At 42.8% G+C, this 17845-nt stretch overlaps 1 protein-coding gene across 5 annotated transcripts in view; it reads right to left on the reverse strand.

Moving 5' to 3' along the window:
• NEMP2 (nuclear envelope integral membrane protein 2) overlaps positions 1–17845 on the reverse strand; it is a 34631-nt gene that overhangs the window by 11396 nt on the left and 5390 nt on the right. For 3 of the 5 annotated variants that reach the window (XR_006278060.1, XM_038422400.2, XM_043505474.1), the window contains exons 2-7: positions 6353–6468; positions 4666–4894; positions 4408–4480; positions 2874–2967; positions 1955–2069; positions 80–305 (exon numbers count right to left, since the gene is read on the reverse strand). Coding sequence is in view for 4 of the 5 variants with exons in the window: in XM_038422400.2 (XP_038278328.1) it covers positions 80–305; positions 1955–2069; positions 2874–2967; positions 4408–4480; positions 4666–4894; positions 6353–6468 (853 nt within the window). In the remaining variant the exon portion in view is untranslated. Of the gene's footprint in view, positions 1–79; positions 306–1954; positions 2070–2873; positions 2968–4407; positions 4481–4665; positions 4895–6352; positions 6471–15361; positions 15848–17845 lie in introns of those variants that run through there. The other 2 variants (XM_043505473.1, XM_043505471.1) reach the window with 2 other exon arrangements.

Raw genomic sequence — 17845 nt, forward strand, 5'->3', positions numbered from 1 at the left:
TTTATGTGGGTTTTATTATGAACCTCTTAATATTACCTTATGATACAGTGACTTACATGCTCAGAAAATAGATACCAACCTGCTCACAAAACAGACCATGCCAAGGGGATAGCACAGGCCTCTTGAACAGAGGATGATAGCTATTACTGCATATGCAACCTGTGGGATGGTGACACCAAAATAAATCAAGACAAAGGCTATTAATTGTAATGTCCATGTCAAGAGGGTTATGCTTCGCTCATTGGTAAGTGGTCCATGCTTGTAACAAACCACAAAGCTGATAAATCCAACAGTCAGAAGATACCCTGTGAAAGCAGAAAAAAATGCCATATATAGAATGACACAACGGATTAACTTTAATGGTAGACTGAGAGCTTAAAACTGCCATACAGCAAATCCCACTTCTGCTCCTCATGCTGTTTGCTATATATTTTGGGAATATGAAGGGCCTGATATTTAAAATACATATGCAAAACAATGCATGCAGTGGCAGACTGGACTTGCATATGTAATTACGATGACTGCATATGCAAACTGTGTAGCTGCATGTGCAGATGGCAAGTTAAAGGCATAACTGGCTATCTGTGTGCTGAAATATCCTGTATATTTATTTATTGAGATTTAAATCGTAACTTAAAATGCATATCCAAGGTGGTACGCATTCTAAAACACTATTAGCAATACAATTACATGTCAGAATTTAATTGTCATTAAAATGATCAGTTTAATTAATCTGTATGTGCAATTGCAAGAATGGTGTCCAACTGCATTATTGAAAGGTCCTAATTATACCTCAATACTTGTGTAAACGTATGCATGGATTAGGCTGTGTACTAACAATAAGTCAGTATTTATTTTCAAGTAAAATATTGTAAATGAAGCTGATAGGCTTGCAGATACAGTATGTGTATCACATTAATCTCACTCATGCTAAAAGCACATGGTTAAGTCATGCTTCCCCTCCTAACTGGTGAAGAGTGAATGCTGAAAGGTTTGGAGCTTCGGTTTGAATAAGCATCCAAAGGAGTCTGTGCTTATTCAACACTGTACTTTTTGGTTTCAGCCATGCTGGCAATTCTGCAAGAACAATTTTTCTCTCTGTGCTTTTCTCTGTGTGCTTCGGGGTGCCACCAAAGCAAAAGTGAGTGAATATAAAAAAGAAAAAGAAAAACAATATCTTATTCAACTGACTCGAAAGCAGTTAGTGAATATTAACAGGCACAGAGCATAAGGGGCTGGCATAGTGGCCTAAGAGCAGTGTTCTGTGCTGCTAGAGCAAGTGGGGAGAACCAAGTTACAAGCTTGTATCCCAGTCTCTCTCCCCCTAGGCCAGCAGAGGGCATGGAAATTCCTTATGACTTCTATATTAGTAAATGCTTTAAGAGTAAGTGCAACCTAGCTGAACCTCCTGGTCCCAGAGATGCTTGCTCTGCTCAGGGAAGATGGCACTGTTTCTATCATTACCACTGTCTGATAGGGCTAACTTCAGGGAGGATGACTTTAGGTGATAATAGAGGCTGCACAGTTGTTTTGACCAAGGAGAATAGTGAGGAAATGTGCTGAAGCAATAGGTTCCCCAGCCCCCTTGGCCACTCCCCCTTTCCAGGAAGCACAATCCCTGCTCCAAGCTCCAGCCAGAGAAGAGATTGTAGCTGTCTTCTCCCACCACCACCTCCCTCTTTGCTTCCATGGTAGATGTGAAATGGAAATGATGGAAACCTAAGATGGGCAAAACATTCCCTCTTCTTCATGCCTCTACAAACCAACATCAAACTCCCTATTTAAGAATCTAATGAGAATAAATTCTCATTTGAATGGATTAGGAGCCTTCAGAATCCTCCCACACCTCACATTCATGGGAGAAAAATATTAATCAGACGCAATTCTTACAAACTGTTCGTTCTGACCTCTTAACAAAAACCTGTCCGCTGTAGATTTCTGCTCATTCTCTTACCCAGTAAGTAGTTTCTATATTCAGACCACAGCCACTTCATTTCCCCTTTCAAACAGAAAATAAAGTAGAGAGAGGACATCCAGCAGCCAATCATTAAAATCCCAAAGGTGCTGTGCTGGTAGTAAAAAAAAAAAAAAAAAAACCAAAAAACAAAACAAAACAAAAAAAAAACCAGTTAGTGAACCGGCTCGGTTATGATTTATTATTTATATGATGGTAGCATCCACAGGTCCCAATCAGGATTGGGCCACAGTGGGCTAGGGATTTCACAAACACATAGGCACTATCTGTACTGAAGAACTTTTGAGCTGATTCACTCGTTAACCCTGCTATATCATGCTCTGAAGACTCAAGGTAAGTGAGGTGAAAGTGGGGCCACTGCATGGGACTTTTGACCAAACTTCTTGAAGCTGTATCATGTCTTGGTATTACAATAATAATAATTAATACTTAACTCTGACATGTTTTATAGAGACCAAAGAATTTTTGGGGGGAAAGGGGTGGCATAAGATTTAGCCCTGCCTGTGTGAGATAATTTTGCTACTGGATATGAAAAATAAAGTCAAGGTTACAACTGCCACAAAAATTATGGTTTCATTTCGACTGGTTTGTTGTCTCACAATATAAGCAAATTGAGTTGAGAGACTAAAATCACACCCCTGTAATTATGGTTTCAGAATAAATTTTTGTCATTGTACATCAGCAAACATAACTGTTTATTTCAGACTTTGGAGGGCTGTCTATCTAGGGCCTGATTCTGATCTTAGGTACATTGGTTTTACACTGAAGTAAACCCCCATCAAAGTCAATGGAGTTACTCTGACATCAAACCAATGGGAGATCAGAATCTGGCCCTAGACTTGCTATTTATTAATATTTATTAATATTTGCTATTTTGTTTTCCACATGGTACACCTACCTTTGGAATAAATCTTTTAAGTGTCAACAGGAGAAAGACTAGCGTAGCAAGAACACCCAGTGCCACTCCAGCAGAGTAATAGAACATAGCACTCCTGTTAGGGAACAGCAAGGTGTAAAACCTTTTACTGAGTTGCAACTGGTTTGGAAGTACCAAAAAGTGTAATGCTGTACTTAATCAGAGACTGAACACAGATTTTCAGCTCTGGCTTCATCTGCTTTGCACTGCGGAGGCAGAACGAGGCAGCCAGAAAACTCCCATGAAGAGGCAGCTGAGAATTCCCTGACAGAGAGGAATCTTTGGGTGGCACAGATGGCTATAGGTTGCCTGCTCGTCTCCACCCCTGTGTTGGGGTGGAAGACGTTGGGTGGGGGGCTGTGCATGGCATTCCAAATGGTCCCTGAATGGTGCCCAGATGACCTTGTGGGATGGGGGAGCTGGCAGAACTTAGAGCTGCTCTTAAATTACACAAGGGTCATATTAGGCCCCAGCCAGCTCCTATGCTGGGCTGAGTGTGAACTCAAGGGAGCTGAGGATCTAGTACTTTTTAAAAAAACAAAGAGCATTAGATTACTAGAGTTGTGAGAATTAAAAATAATCTCATTGCCTTTTCCTTATTTCAGCTTTTGTTTACTTTTCCATGTCTCAAAATCTCAACAGCGAAAACATCTCCTCAGTTCCACTTTTGTTTATCATGGTTTCTAGTCAATTTCATTTCCTTGTCCACAATGCTGTAATTTTTGGATTGCAAGAATATTTTTATTTTACTTTCTAAAAAACATTTTGATGGAAATAAAAAGAAAATTTAGAAACTCTCTTGTTTTTGTAAACTTATTTTTACAAAATCCAAAGGTTTGATAAAATTTGACCTAATACTGTTTAAAATTTGGTGATTTGCAAATTTTAAAAGTGGAACAGAACTTTTGAGATGAGTCACAAATTAACTCAGATTGTACAATGCCAAACTCCAGCATGAAACAAAGTGACTGCAAATATCTTTCCTTCTACACTACACTAAATATGAGGACTAGCTTGTGTTCTTTAATGTGCAGCCACGAGTATGGGGTGAGGTGGAGGGAGGAGGCAGTCAGGCCCAGATGACCTCATTTTACACACAGTTCCTCCCTAAGATTCCCACACTCTGGGAATGGGTAATTTGCAACCTTCCTTTATGCAGCACCCCCCAGGCTTCATTGGAAGGGAGGTGATGGCTCTGCTTAGTCCTTGCCCACTTGCTCATGGGGAGAATCCCAGGTACAGTCCTTATACACCCACAAGTGCTAGGAGCCATGATCTGGGAAGCCCTACCACAGCCACACAAGTGAAAAATCTTTACATCACATCTCTCCTCTGCATGGCTACGTTATTATGATAGTTTACATACATTTTTTCTTATTTCATTTTTTAAAAAACAAACAGTTGCTTGGGATCATTGAGCTATACAAATAAATAGAGAAGACAATGCATGAATAGGAACACACCAAGAATGCAATGACTCTAGAAAGAATACCAAGATAAAGGGGCTAATACTTACCTACTCAAGGAATTTGCAAAATGGAACAGAAAAACACCAGCTATAAACAAAAGGACGAGTTTCCTATCCACCACTGAAAATGCAAAAAACGAGATTTTAGGCTAATTCATCTTGGTGGTTTTAATTGCACAAACATTATCAGACAAGTCTTAGCTGTTCCATTAAGGTAACTTACAACTCAGAATGCACTATTCAGACAATGTTGGCAATATTATCCAGCCCATTCACTGGATGAATGGAAAGCATCACTCTACTTACTGTTTCGTTGTATGCTCACAGTGTAGGGTACCTTCTTGTAGGGTTGGACTGTAAAACACATATTCTCTCCATATTGGTTTATGTTTATGACAGTTTCTTTAGATGCCTCTGATTGCCAAATGATTTGAACAACACACTTGAAAAATGCAAAAACAGTTTCTGAATTACGACAATTGCTTTCAGCTGAGATAGGCACAAACTTGAAAATTTCTGTGCTGTTAATTTTCACCTGTAAACAGAGCAAAACAAAACATACATAGTAGGAACTCGGATCAATAGGTATCTTTCAAAAACACACCCAGTATTTGAACATAACATAGGGAGAAATAACAGAGCAGAAGCCTAGGGAATAATAATCCCACTGCAGTCCCTTAAATCGGGTACCTAGTCCTACTGTATTTAATGATTCACATACAGCCTCATTGAAGTCAGTGGGCCACCATGTGGATGCATGGATCCATTTGAAGAACCAGATCCCAAGGTTACAATTCCATCATGAGCACTGTGATGCTACAGATGTTTGACACACTACTAACATTGACTGCCCACAATTTCTTTGGCAGACACCCAGGCTCACTTTCCTCATAGGCTATGAACCCACTGTTCCTGAATCTTCTTGTGGATCAGGATGCTAACTGCACATCAGATGTTACAGGAGAAGAAAAATGGAAGTTGTCAGAAAGCAGAAGAGAGCGCAACAAAAACCAGAATAAAAAATCCAGCCCTCTTCTCTTCAAGAAGGACTGAGCTGTAACACTGATCTTCTCTACCTTCTGAACAGGAAAAGTCCTCCTGATGCTTACATTGTGAGCTAATGAACCTGGGCATCTGAAATAATGGATGCCTAATGACAAGGAGAAGCATTATCTCATCTAATAAGATAGGCTTCTTTATTGAAGTGCAAGAAGAGAGTGATCTGCTGCGGAAAATCTTAGCTGCCCACTTTCAAGCATTTACGTCAAGAAACTTTTCCCGTTGCTGGATGTGATCACTGCCTAAAGTCTGCCACCACTCATAAAAATGACCATACACATTGCATCTGCCTGGAGAAAAAAGTTCTGGGCAGAAATGAAGAGGAATTTCCAGTTCCTTACACCTGGGAGCCCCTTCCTCCAGCAGAGGTGAAGTGAAACTGTTTCTTTCCCCACCCAGGAGTCAACTCAGAAGAAGAAGAGCCAAGGAGAAGATCCTGAACTTGCTCCTTAGCACGGGGTTAAAGAGGTGCTCTAAGCTTCTGGTGCTTTCAATGGTAGTTGAGACTTAGTACTTTGCAGCCTAGGGCCCACGGTGAATATCTTATAAGGTGCACCCTTGCCACTCCTGTCAGTATTGGAAATATACATCTGATATTATGTAGCCTTGTTCTTGTTTTTGCTGTCAAAAAGTCACCATATAACATCCAATACACACAACACAGTTGAGCTGACATTTCTTTGTCCTCTCAGCAAAGAAATAAGGCACTGCATCCATGCAACAAATAAGAGACATCAAACTCCCAAGTCAGCCACGCTAGAAGTGAAAGCAGCATGCCACTAAAAGATGCTTCTTTCTAGGCTCCGCCTATGCAACCCTCGGACTGATTTCATACTGAGATGCACGTGTGATCTCATATCTTGATCAGATTGGTTGCTGGTAAAACATGTAACATGTTAAAAATCTGAAGCAAGCTCCAAACACAGAGTCTTACCTGAAGAGCTGACCAAATATATTTTAAGTGCATTGTTCCATTTTGCATATAACAGTAACAATCTGCATCTGGTTTTTGGATGATGTCCATTTCCTTCAAATGGCTACAGTTTTTATCTAAAGAAAGAAAAACACTAAATGAAGTGGATTTCAAAGTGTGGGCACATGTGCACTTCCTCCATTCATGCTTTTGTTGAATTGTAGGTTTGATATTCCGGGGGCCATAAGCAATTTGCAGGAAGTCTGACACAAAACCCTCCTACAGGTTAATATTTTCAGAAGCTCAGAAGTGACTTAGGAGCCCAAGCTGAAAATTTAGACATGACCTAGGCCACTTAGAAGTTTAAGTCCCAATGATTTTCAATGGGATTTAGGTGCCTACATCACTTTGGCACTTTGGAACATTCTGTCTCTAGCCTGTTTTGGCTTTTTACTACATTTAGAAAAAAATTACTTTTGTGCTAGTATTTTGATAGCATTTGGATAAGGCCCATGGGCTAAATTCACTCTTGGCATAAGTGGGTGTAACTCCAGTGCTTAAACCAATGGTGAATTTGACTGTAGACGTCTAATGAGGAAAACAGACTTTTCACGTTAAAATAGTCAATTACCACACAATATTGCTGCCAATTGAAGAAGTTTTAACATCAGAACCAATTTGAAGTGGAGAAATAGTGTAATTTTTTGTTATTTTTAAGTAGTATATTAAAATATGTAATCAAATTATTTCTCCTACTTGTTCTGAATGTTAACATAATTTTCAGTGATAACACCTTGTGGTGAGGGTAATTAGCTGTCTCTAATGCCTAATGGCATAGGCAACTTGTCTAATCAATCATTTCCATTGTCTTGCTTCATGGAAATTTTAGATACTCCCTACTGCTTTCAGGATTAGATACATATCTCACAGTACAAATATCCCTAACTGATTTGTAGGGCAAATTTTCAAGAGTGTACATGCAAACCTGCATACACACAAAGACTGCCGTACAGCATAACACCTCAAGATTCCAGGAACATAATTAAAGAGCAGAATAAAGAAACATAATACAGCTGTTAACTCAGGAAAGAATTTGGTCCACTGAAGAGAAAACTAGGTGTGAATGTAACAACTATCTGAATAATACATGACAGAATGTTGTCAAACACTGAGGATAGCAAAAGGAGCTCCTGTGCAGACTAGATTTAGTCAATTCAAAGAAATGTTGTTTGTAGGTAAAATCGATCTTTTTCTATATGAGAAAGTTGCACCAGTTTAATTTAAATTGTGTTTTAAACTGATTTAGTTAAAACGATGCAAATCCCTGTCTGGACACACTTATCTCAGTTTAATAAGACACTCTAAAACTTAACTAAGACTTAAGTTTTTCCACCGAATGCATCTGATGAAGTGAGCTGTAGCTCATGAAAGCTTATGCTCAAATAAATTTGTTAGTCTCTAAGGTGCCACAAGTACTCCTTTTCTTTTTTGCAAATACAGACTAACACGGCTGCTACTCTGAAACCTGTTAACTAAGACTGTCCACCTAAGGGTTTGCACGGGTTTAACTAAATCGGTTTAAATTCACACTTTACGTTAAACTGGTGAAACTTTCTTCTGCAGGCAAGCCCTTTGACTAGTTAACTCTCCCCCCATTGAAGACAACAGAAGCGGGAAACTTTCAGGCCAGGACTGAATATAGTCTGTGGATTAACTGGCAATCCCATCCTTGAGTACCGCATTTTAACACCTCACTCATCAAGCTATCAGCACCAACAGATTGTGATAGAGATGGACTACTCGTTCAGAACAGAAGAACAGCCATACTGGGTCAGACCAAAGGTCCATCTAGCCCAGTATCCTGTCTTCCGACAGTAGCCAATGCCAGGTGACCCAGAGGGAATGAACAGAACAGGTAATCATCAAGTGACCCAACAGAGAGTAGGAATACCATCCCTGCCCATCCTGGATAATAGCCATTGATGGACCTATCCTCCATGAATTTATCTAGTTCTTTTTTGAACCCAGTTATAGTCTTGGCCTACACAACATTCTCTGGCAAGGAGTTCCACAGGTTGACTGTGCGTTGTGTGGAAAAAATACTTCCTTTTGTTTGTTTTAAACCTGCTGCCTATTAATTTCATTTGGTGACCCTTAGTTGTTGTGTTATGAGAAGGAGTGAATAACACTTCCTTATTTTCTTTCTCTACACCAGTCATGATTTTATAGACTGTATCATATTCACCCTTGGTCATCTCTTTTCCAAGCTGAAAAGTCCCAGTTTTATTAATCTCTCCTCATATGGAAGCTGTTCCATAGCCCTAATCATTTTTGATGCCGTTTTCTGAACCTTTTCTAGTTCCAATATATCTTTTTTGAGATGAGACGACCACATCTCCATGCAGTATTCAAGATGTGGGTGTACCATGGATTTATATAGAAGCAATATGATATTTTCTGTCTTATTATCTATCCCTTTCTTAATTATTCCCAACATTCTGTCCTTCGAATGAATTGCTTCTTAACTCCAACAGATTAGCATCTGAGGTTACAAAGGACAAAAGATTTGGGAGCCCACGGAGAGGTAAAGTTAGTGCCTTTTGCCTGGAGCCCTACAAACAGGGAAAAGGTGTTTGCTCTGAGTCCATAAGAAAAGGGTGTTTGCTCTAAGCCCACGGAGGAGTAAAGTTAGGTGCCTTTTGCCTGGAGCCCTACGAACTTGGTAAAGGTGGGTGCTCCTAGAGTATGTAAGTAACAAAGAATTTTGTGTGGGTAACAATTAGGCCAACCAGTAATGTACAGAAAATTTTCAGCAAAGGAGCACTCTTTGACACGCACCTGGGATGGCCCCTGCTTTATTGTGAATTGGGCCAGCCCCAGTGTTTATCAGGCAGAAATCCTGAATGGAAAAAAAAAAGGGAAACCCTGGCCAAAATGGTTTCACTCCTCACAGCTCAAAGAGTGGAAGAGTAAACCACCTGACCCACACAGAATAGTATAACTGCCTTCTCCATCCTGCCAGCCACCCTTCTTGGCTAGCAAGAAGGAACGGCTGGGACCGTTGGAAAATATGCATCAGGTGGGCTTTTCATTGCTACCCCGATGTTGAGGCAGGAAAAGGCCAGAGAAGTCCTCAACTTATTATGGCCACCCTCAAGTAGGTCACTGCTTCATGTTCACCCTGCAATATTGGTCCCAGACTCACCCAATATATACGGGGGGAGTGTGGGAGTATGTTCTCTTTTCTCTGGCCCCTCACAGGTCCCGAACATAAGCCATGACATCCCACCGTTGCACCAGCACTCTGCTGTTCATAAGTGTCCGGAGTCTGATGCTGTCAAGGCTCTATACTTGTGATCCCTCTGAAACTTTGGAGGCGATTGCCAGCTGGAGCCCAGGAAGTAAAATTGCTGTGCCACGTGCATGGATTCTATGGGAATGGAAGCAACCCCTTGGCCTGCAGCATCGCTACCAGTTCTACGCTGTCAGCAACTCCTCGGCTTGCCCCTGGGAAAGCGTTGCTAATTGCACGCAGAGTGCCCTGGGAAGTCATTCAAGTTTTGTTATGAAACTAAGACCACCCCAGACTCCGTCCCATTCTTCTGTAAGCCATTGTGGTCTCAAAAGGGACGTACACCATCAAATGCAACCAGCAACAGCCTCCCAGGTGGCGGATAGTCCCAGTTTCCTCCGCTGTTTGGGTAGCAACCATGCCCCTACATGTCGTCATCGTCGTCAGGACACAGACACCTCCGTTACCCAGAGATGAACTCTGATCACGCCAGCAGGCAAGAATATCACACAGTTCCTCATAAACTGGGAACCTCTGAACTAGCTGGACTTTACTTGATTTAGCTGGATATTACTTGATTCAGCAAGGTCCCCCAGACTGGGTAGTTCCATTAAAGGGCACACATTGTGACAAGCTCATGCCAACAATTTGGTTTAAATTCTATGGGCACATTGCCACTTTGGAGGGATTCCATGAGCCCAGATTGTACAGAATGGAATTGAGCCAACAACCAAAAACAGTTTTAAATTTTGATCTGATCACAAACCTCACTCCCCTACGACGTTTAAGAGACCCAATTTCAGGATCCCATGTGTTAAAATTGGATCAACAAGAACATTTGGATTTTCAACCTCAGACTTCTCTGAAGCAGGTTCAAATCCACTTAAAAGGCATGACTATCTCTCACATAGCACCTATATGTGCTCCTTGATTGGAATTAGCCGTAAGGGTTGGGATGAGTGTGGCAAGGAGCTGACCATGTAAATAGAGTAAAAAGGGAATTAAGTGATTGGATTGCACCTGTAGGAACAGGAATCTCTTTAGATGATGCTGAAAACATAAAAGTTCTGGTGAATAAACCATCATATGCCATTGAAAATATAGAAAAGATGGGAACCCCATTAACAGCGTCTTTGAAACAGTTAAGTGAGGAACAGCAGTTAATAAGTAAGGTATTTCCTGGGTGGAAAAGACTCATGAAAAAAATGAAGAGTTAATAATGTCTGGTGTACAGTCCCTCCAGAATAATGTCTCATTGACCTCAGGTGTGAGCAAACTCAGGCCCTCACCCAGAACATAATCATGGGAATTATTCCTCAAGCTATAGCAGGACAAATTCCCATGGAGGCAATCAACTTGATTTGGCCCCATGTAACAGAATTAGACCTCCGGCCCTGGTGGAGACTATTAACACTTCGTACAATCATCACCAGGAAATCTTGCAGTTATTCTTAGAGTAATCCACCCAGTAGTCCCACTGGGATTACAGATTAATGATAACTCAGTAATGTACTCCAGAGATCCTAACACTTGGGCCTGGCAGAAAGATAATGTGTGGAATACAGCAAATGTAAAGGGTGTAGGAGAAAAGAAGGTTTGGGCTATATCTGCAAAGACCAAGCATTGGAGGAACATGATGAATGCTTCTTCCCCAAACCTGGGAATAGGTCTCACTGTTCCTTCAATGTTATCCAGGAAGAGGCGTCTGTTGTTATCTGTGTTGGTAAAGCATGTGTGTGTGTGTAAGAACATAATGTAATATTGTACTGATTAATGGACATTGGATTCAACCCAGGGTGCCTTACGTTAATCGCTATTTCTGTAATGTAACCACTATTGTTAGTTGTGATATTAAGTTTACTGTGCCTACATGGACTGTACAACATTTGAAAGCCTATCCTGAGCTCTACAAGGAGATTTCCCCCATTTCACTGGGAATGGGTCTCACTGCCATTAAGAGACTATTAACTCATCCCTCCTTACAAACTGAGCTGCAGAAGCTCCAAACTTTGGGGGAGAATGACAAACTCGAGATTCAACACCTCAACTAGGAGATCTCTAGACTTGCAGCTACAGTTAAAAACACAGGGCCATCACTCCTGGTGGGAGACTTTGCTTGGGTGGAGCCCCAATGCAACATGTCTTTTAAATATCATGCTTCACCGCATTGTGGTGATAATCAGTTTCCAAATTATAGTAGCAATTGGTCTGATTCTACTGGTTTGCTGGATCCAGCAACTGATGCAGCAGCTGCAATGGATTGAAGATCAAACCCGGTACCACAGAGAAAGGATGTGATGGGGATACTCGCTTGTCGCAAGCATCCCATCAACAGGGGGACTTGTTACCTAGCAGCTTTGTGTTCTTGGGGAACCAGGGCGCAGTACCCAGCCTGTCTGACACATGAAAGACACCCCCTCCGCCCCAGCCTCTGCTTGAACAAATCTGCATCAGAAAAAAGACTTACAAAAAGCAATGAAAAGGCAGTGGGAGATATACCTAAACCCTTGGGATAAGGAAGACAGAATTAAGGAAACTCCCCTAGCCTCATTTGCATCGAAGATGGGACAAGGAGGAATCTCCATTAGCATACAGAATGGAAAACAGAGATTCCAAGGCAAGGACTGCATTGAACTCTGGGACCAGAAAAACAAGGGAGCACTGCATGATGGGGGATCTCTGCTCCAGATATTAATGAACCCACACCTGCACATACCCAGCTCAGTAGTTATCAGACCAATTCTAGTAATAAATCCTTTATTGGTATCCAAAATAGTGAAGCTCCCTAACTGCACTGTGAGCTCCCTCCAAGGAACACTGCCCAAAGCTAGAAATGATCAGCTCCCACGTCTAGCCTGAATAAAACAACTTTGGTATTCTCCCTTGTTTATACATAAACAAATCTAGTGTTCTCCCTTGAACTATTGTTTTTTCTCTACAAAAACCCCTATCCATGCTCAAGTAAGTGTTCTGATGCCTGGAACCAAAATCTGCATCAGTTCCATTGGGACTTCATCTTCTCCTGACTGATCATGCTGGGAGCTCTGCTTGTCTCCAGCACTCCAGACCCTCAGCTACCACCACCACCTGGGACCCCTGATCGATTCAAGCTTCATGGAATGGTGAGAACCCAGCTCTCTCTCTCTCTATGCATAGCTTTCTGACCCTGACTTGTGTAATCAGTTATAGTTTTCTAAACCTGACTTTTATAATCAAGTTTAAAGTTAGATTTAATATTATAACTGTTTTGTTTATTTGGCTCCCTTATGGTTATTACCTGGCAAAAAATAACTTTCATGATTAAGCTGGTTGCTTCTCTCTCTCTCTCTTCCCTTCCACACCCTGTGGGTGTTTTTTGGTTTCCTCATTCGCTCTGCAGCAACGCTCCTTGTACCTAAGCTAAAAGATCCCTGCAGCGCCCAAAAATCCTGTGGGGTTAGCTCATCAAGTAGGTTACTACCAGAACAACTGTAACGTGAAAGTGGGGATAGAGACATTGTCAGGGTTCCCTTCCCATTCTGAACTCTAGGGTACAGATGTGGGGACCCGCATGAAAGACGCCCTAAGCTTATTTCTACCAGCTTAGGTTAAAACTTCCCCAAGGCACAAATTCTGTGCCCTTGAAGGGTACGCTGCCACCACCAAGTGATTTAACAAAGAATCAGGGAAAGGACCACTTGGAGTTCCTATTCCCCAAAATAGCCCCCCAAACCCTTACACTCCCTTTCCTGGGGAGCCTTGAGAATAATATCCTAACCAATTGGTTACAAAGTGATCACAAACCCAAACCTCTAGGTCTTAGGACAATAGAGAAATCAGTCAGGTTCTTAAAAGAAGGATTTTATTTAAAAAAAAAAAGGTAAAAATCACTGCTGTAAAATCAGGATGGAAAATAACTTTACAGGGTAACAGAAGATTCAAAAACACAGAAGAACTTCCTCTAGGCTTAGTTTCAAAGTTACAAAAAACAGGAATAAACTTCCCTCCAGCAAAGGAAAAATTCACAAGCAAAACAAAAGATAATCCAACATGCCTTGCCTGGCTTTTACTTACAATTTTTGTAATACAAGAGATTTTTAGGATGGTTTATAGGAGGAGTTTTCTGACCCGATGCTTCTCTGCTTCCCAAGAGAACACACAAAACAAAGCCTTCCTCCCCACAAGATTTGAAAGTATCTTCTTTCCCCATTGGTCCTTTTGGTCAGGTGCCAACCCAGTTATTTGAGCTTCTTAATCCCTTACAGGTAAGGAGGAATTCTAGGCTACCCTTAGCTGTATGGTTATGACACACCCCCCAAATCACAGATGGTGCTGGACAGCCTGTACCACACTGGCTGTGATTTCTTCCTGGAGCTCTAGGAGAAAACAAAGTTAATAAGACACATGCACCTCTAGACATACTACTGATTATATAAAAACTAACAATATTTTCCACATTTCAAGGACGATTTTAACCAGTTGATTCTGGGAAACTTTCACGGGAGAGTGCATCAGCCCCTTTGTTAGAAGCTCCTGAAATGTGTTGAATGTCGAAATCAAAATCTTGGAGAGCTAAACTCCACCGAAGAAGTTTTTTGTTATTGTCCTTGACGGCATGAAGTCACTTCAGCGCAGCATGGTCTGTTTACAGGTGAAAACGCCGTCCCCAAACGTATGGGCGTAGCTTTTCCAGAGCGTACACAATGGCGTAACATTCTTTTTCACTGACTGACCAGATGCTTTCAATCTCAGACAGCTTCTTGCTGAGAAACACTACAGGATGGAATTCTTGATCTGGTCCTTCCTGCATTAAAACTACTCCCACACCACGCTCAGACGCATTTGTGGTTACTAGGAAAGATTTGTCAAAGTCTGGGGTCCTTAGCACAGGGTCAGACATGAGTGTCGCTTTAAGCTGGTTAAAGATCTTCTGATACTCTTCAGTCCACTGAACTGTATTTGGCTGTTTCTTTTTGGTTAGGTTTGTCAGTGGGGCGGCGATTTGTCTGTAGTGCAGTACAAATTGCCTGCAATATCTGGCCAAGCCTAAGAAGGATTGGACCTGCTTCTTTGACTGTGGGACAGGCCACTTTTGGATAGCATTCACTTTGGCCTGTAGGGGGTTGATGGTTCCTTGACCCACCTGGTGTCCAAGGTAAGTCACTCTGCTTAGGCCCATTTGACACTTTTTAACTTTAACAGTTAGCCCTGCCTCCCTTATGCACTTGAAGACCTTTTGCAGATGCTCCAGATGTTCTGCCCATGAATCAGAAAAGATGGCCACATCATCAAGGTAGGTGACTGCAGATTCTCCCAATCCTTCTCGGAGACTATCTATAAATTTTTGGAAAGTCGCAGGTGCCTTTCGCAGCCCGAAAAGGAGCACATTAAATTCATACAGCCCTACATGTGTGATGAAGGCTGACCTTTTCTTGGTGGATTGATCTAGTGGTACTTGCCAGTACCCCTTGGTTAAGTCTAAGGTAGAGATGAACTGGGCATCTCCCAGTTTCTCCAATAGCTCATCTGTGCGTGGCATTGGATAGTTGTCTGGGCGAGTTACAGCATTTAGCTTATGTAGTCCATGCAAAAGCGTATCTCCCCATCTGGTTTGGGAACTAGAACCACTGGACATGCCCATGCACTGTTATAGGGGCGGATTACACTCATCTGTAGCATGTCCTGGATCTCCCGTTCTATCGCAGTTTTGGCTTGAGGAGACACCTGGTATGGTTGGGCTCTAATTGGGTGAGCATTACCTGTGTCAACGGAGTGAGTGGTATGCCCGTTCGGTCCATCCTGGGGTGGCTGAGAACATCGGCGTGAAGCTAGTGCACAGCTCCTTGATCTGCTGGTGCTGCATACGTCCGAGGATCATTGAGAGGTTCACCTCTTCCACACCACCGTCACTTTTTCCTTTGTAGTAGACACCTTCAAGCCACTCAGTGTCATCTCTTCCCTGGGCTGTAAACCTACAAACCTTTAATTCTCTGGAATAAAAGGGCTTTAGAGAATTAACATAGTACACCGTAGATTTTAGGTTTGAGGTGGGGGATGCTATGAGATAGTTAACAGCGCCTAGGCGCTCCTGGACCATAAATGGCCCTTCCCAGGACGCATCCATTTTATGGGCCTCGAGCACCTTCGTGACCATGACCAAGACCCCTACTTTAAAGGAACTTTCTCTGGCATGTTTATCATACGAGGCCTTTTGCTCTTCCTGAGCATCTTTTAGGTTTTCTCTCGCAAGGGCTAAAGAGGTTCGAAGGGTGTTTTGTAGGTTGTTTAAAAAGTCCAGAATGTTAGTTTCTGGAGAAGGTGTAAACCCCTCCCATTGCTGTTTCACTAACTGTAATGGCCCCTTAACCTCGCGGCCATACAAAAGTTCAAATGGTGAAAACCCTAAACTGGGATGTAGTACAGCCCTGTAGGCAAACAGCAACTGCTGCAACACTAGGTCCCAATTGTTGGAGTGCTCATTTATGAATTTATCTATCATGGCCCCCAAAGTTCCATTAAACTTTTCCACCAGGCTATTTGTTTGATGATGGTAAGGGGTGGCAACCAAATGGTTCACCCCATGAGCTTCCCAAAGGCTTTTCATGGTTCCTGCCAAGAAATTAGTTCCCGAATCTGTAAGGATGTCGGAGGGCCAACCTATCCTGGCAAAAATGTCTGTTAATGCCTGGCACTCACTTTTAGCCCTGGTGTTGCTTAGAGCTACTGCTTCTGGCCATCGGGTGGCAAAATCCATGAAAGTCAGTATGTACTGCTTTCCTCTGGGTGTCTTTTTCAGGAAAGGACCCAGAATATCCACAGCTACTCGCTGAAATGAGACCTCAATTATGGAGAGTGGCTGGAGAGGGGCTTTGACCTGGTCTTAGGGTTTTCCCACTCTTTGGCACACTTCACAAGATTGGACATAAGTAGAAACATCCTTGCCCATTCCCTCCCAGTGGAAGGACCTCCCCACACAGTCTTTGGTCTGGTTCACCCCAGCATGGCCACTAGGATGATCGTGGGCTAAGCTCAAGAGCTTTCCCCGATACTTAGTTGGAACTACCAACTGTCACTGAGGATGCCAGTCTTACTGGTGCCCACCAGAAAGAGTTTCCTTGTATAAAAGTCCTCTTTCTACAACAAACTGGGACTGATTATAAGAGCTGAGAGGCAGTGGGTTGCTTCGTACTGCTGTCCAAGCTCCCTGGAGGCTTTTATCTGCTTCCTGTTCGGCCTGGAACTGTTTCCTTGATGCTGGAGACATCAGTTCCTCACTGGATTATGGACCAGGGCTTGGTCCCTCTGGAAGCGATGCAGGTGATGGGGCTGTTTCCGTTGACTGTGAACTGCTCTCTGCTGGTGAACTATATGGTATTTCAGGCTCTGGCTGAGCCTCTTGTGTAGGGTTATCTGTTGCTGATGCCAGTGCAGGCTCAGTGGTGCCCTCTGGTGTTGGAGCTGTAGATGGGGTTGCAAGCGCTGGACTCAGTGCTGGCAATGGTTCTGGTACTGGTTGCTCCACCACTTCCGGTTTTGGGACTGGCTCTGGCTGGGTCTCTGCGACTGGATCCTCTATTGCTGTCACAGACGATGGCATGGGGTCCAGTTCCACCACCTCAGTCTGGGTCTCTGGTAACATAGACTGGGCCCTTGTTGAAGGCTCAGGAACAGAACTAGGTGTGACAGCTTGCTAAGCCTGGCTGTGGGTGACCATTCCCACCCTCTTGGCTAGCTTCACATAGTTGGCCAAGTCTTCCCACAGCAGCATGGGAATATAGGCTACCCTTAGCTGTATGGTTATGACAGATGTGCTGAACCTGGGACATATGAGGGTGGCAGTTTGGAAGTAATGCTCAACCCAGTCTGCTGAATCCAGGGGCATATGGGGGGGCAGACTGAAAGTGCTGCTCGACCCAGCCTGCTCAGGCATGCTCTATTCTAGTGTGGTGACATATGAGGGTGACAACTTGGAGGTGCTGCTCGACCCAGCCTACTCAGTCCAGGGACATATAAGGGGTCAACGCTTGGGAGTGCTGATTAACCCGGTCCTCTCAGATGCGCTGTGTGTGTGTGTGTTTATCTAATTCTGGGGCTGGAAGAACCCAGCTCTGGGGAACCTAGGTCCTGCAGGATAGCTCCATTGGGAGGGAACTTTCAGTAGGGAGAAGTAGAGCTCTGTATGAGAACACAAGTGATACAAGCAGTACATTGATAGAAGTACAGAACCCTCCCCCACCCCAGAG

The sequence above is a fragment of the Dermochelys coriacea genome, chromosome 11 (genome assembly GCF_009764565.3).
Source record: "Dermochelys coriacea isolate rDerCor1 chromosome 11, rDerCor1.pri.v4, whole genome shotgun sequence".
Classification (NCBI taxonomy): domain Eukaryota; kingdom Metazoa; phylum Chordata; order Testudines; family Dermochelyidae; genus Dermochelys; species Dermochelys coriacea.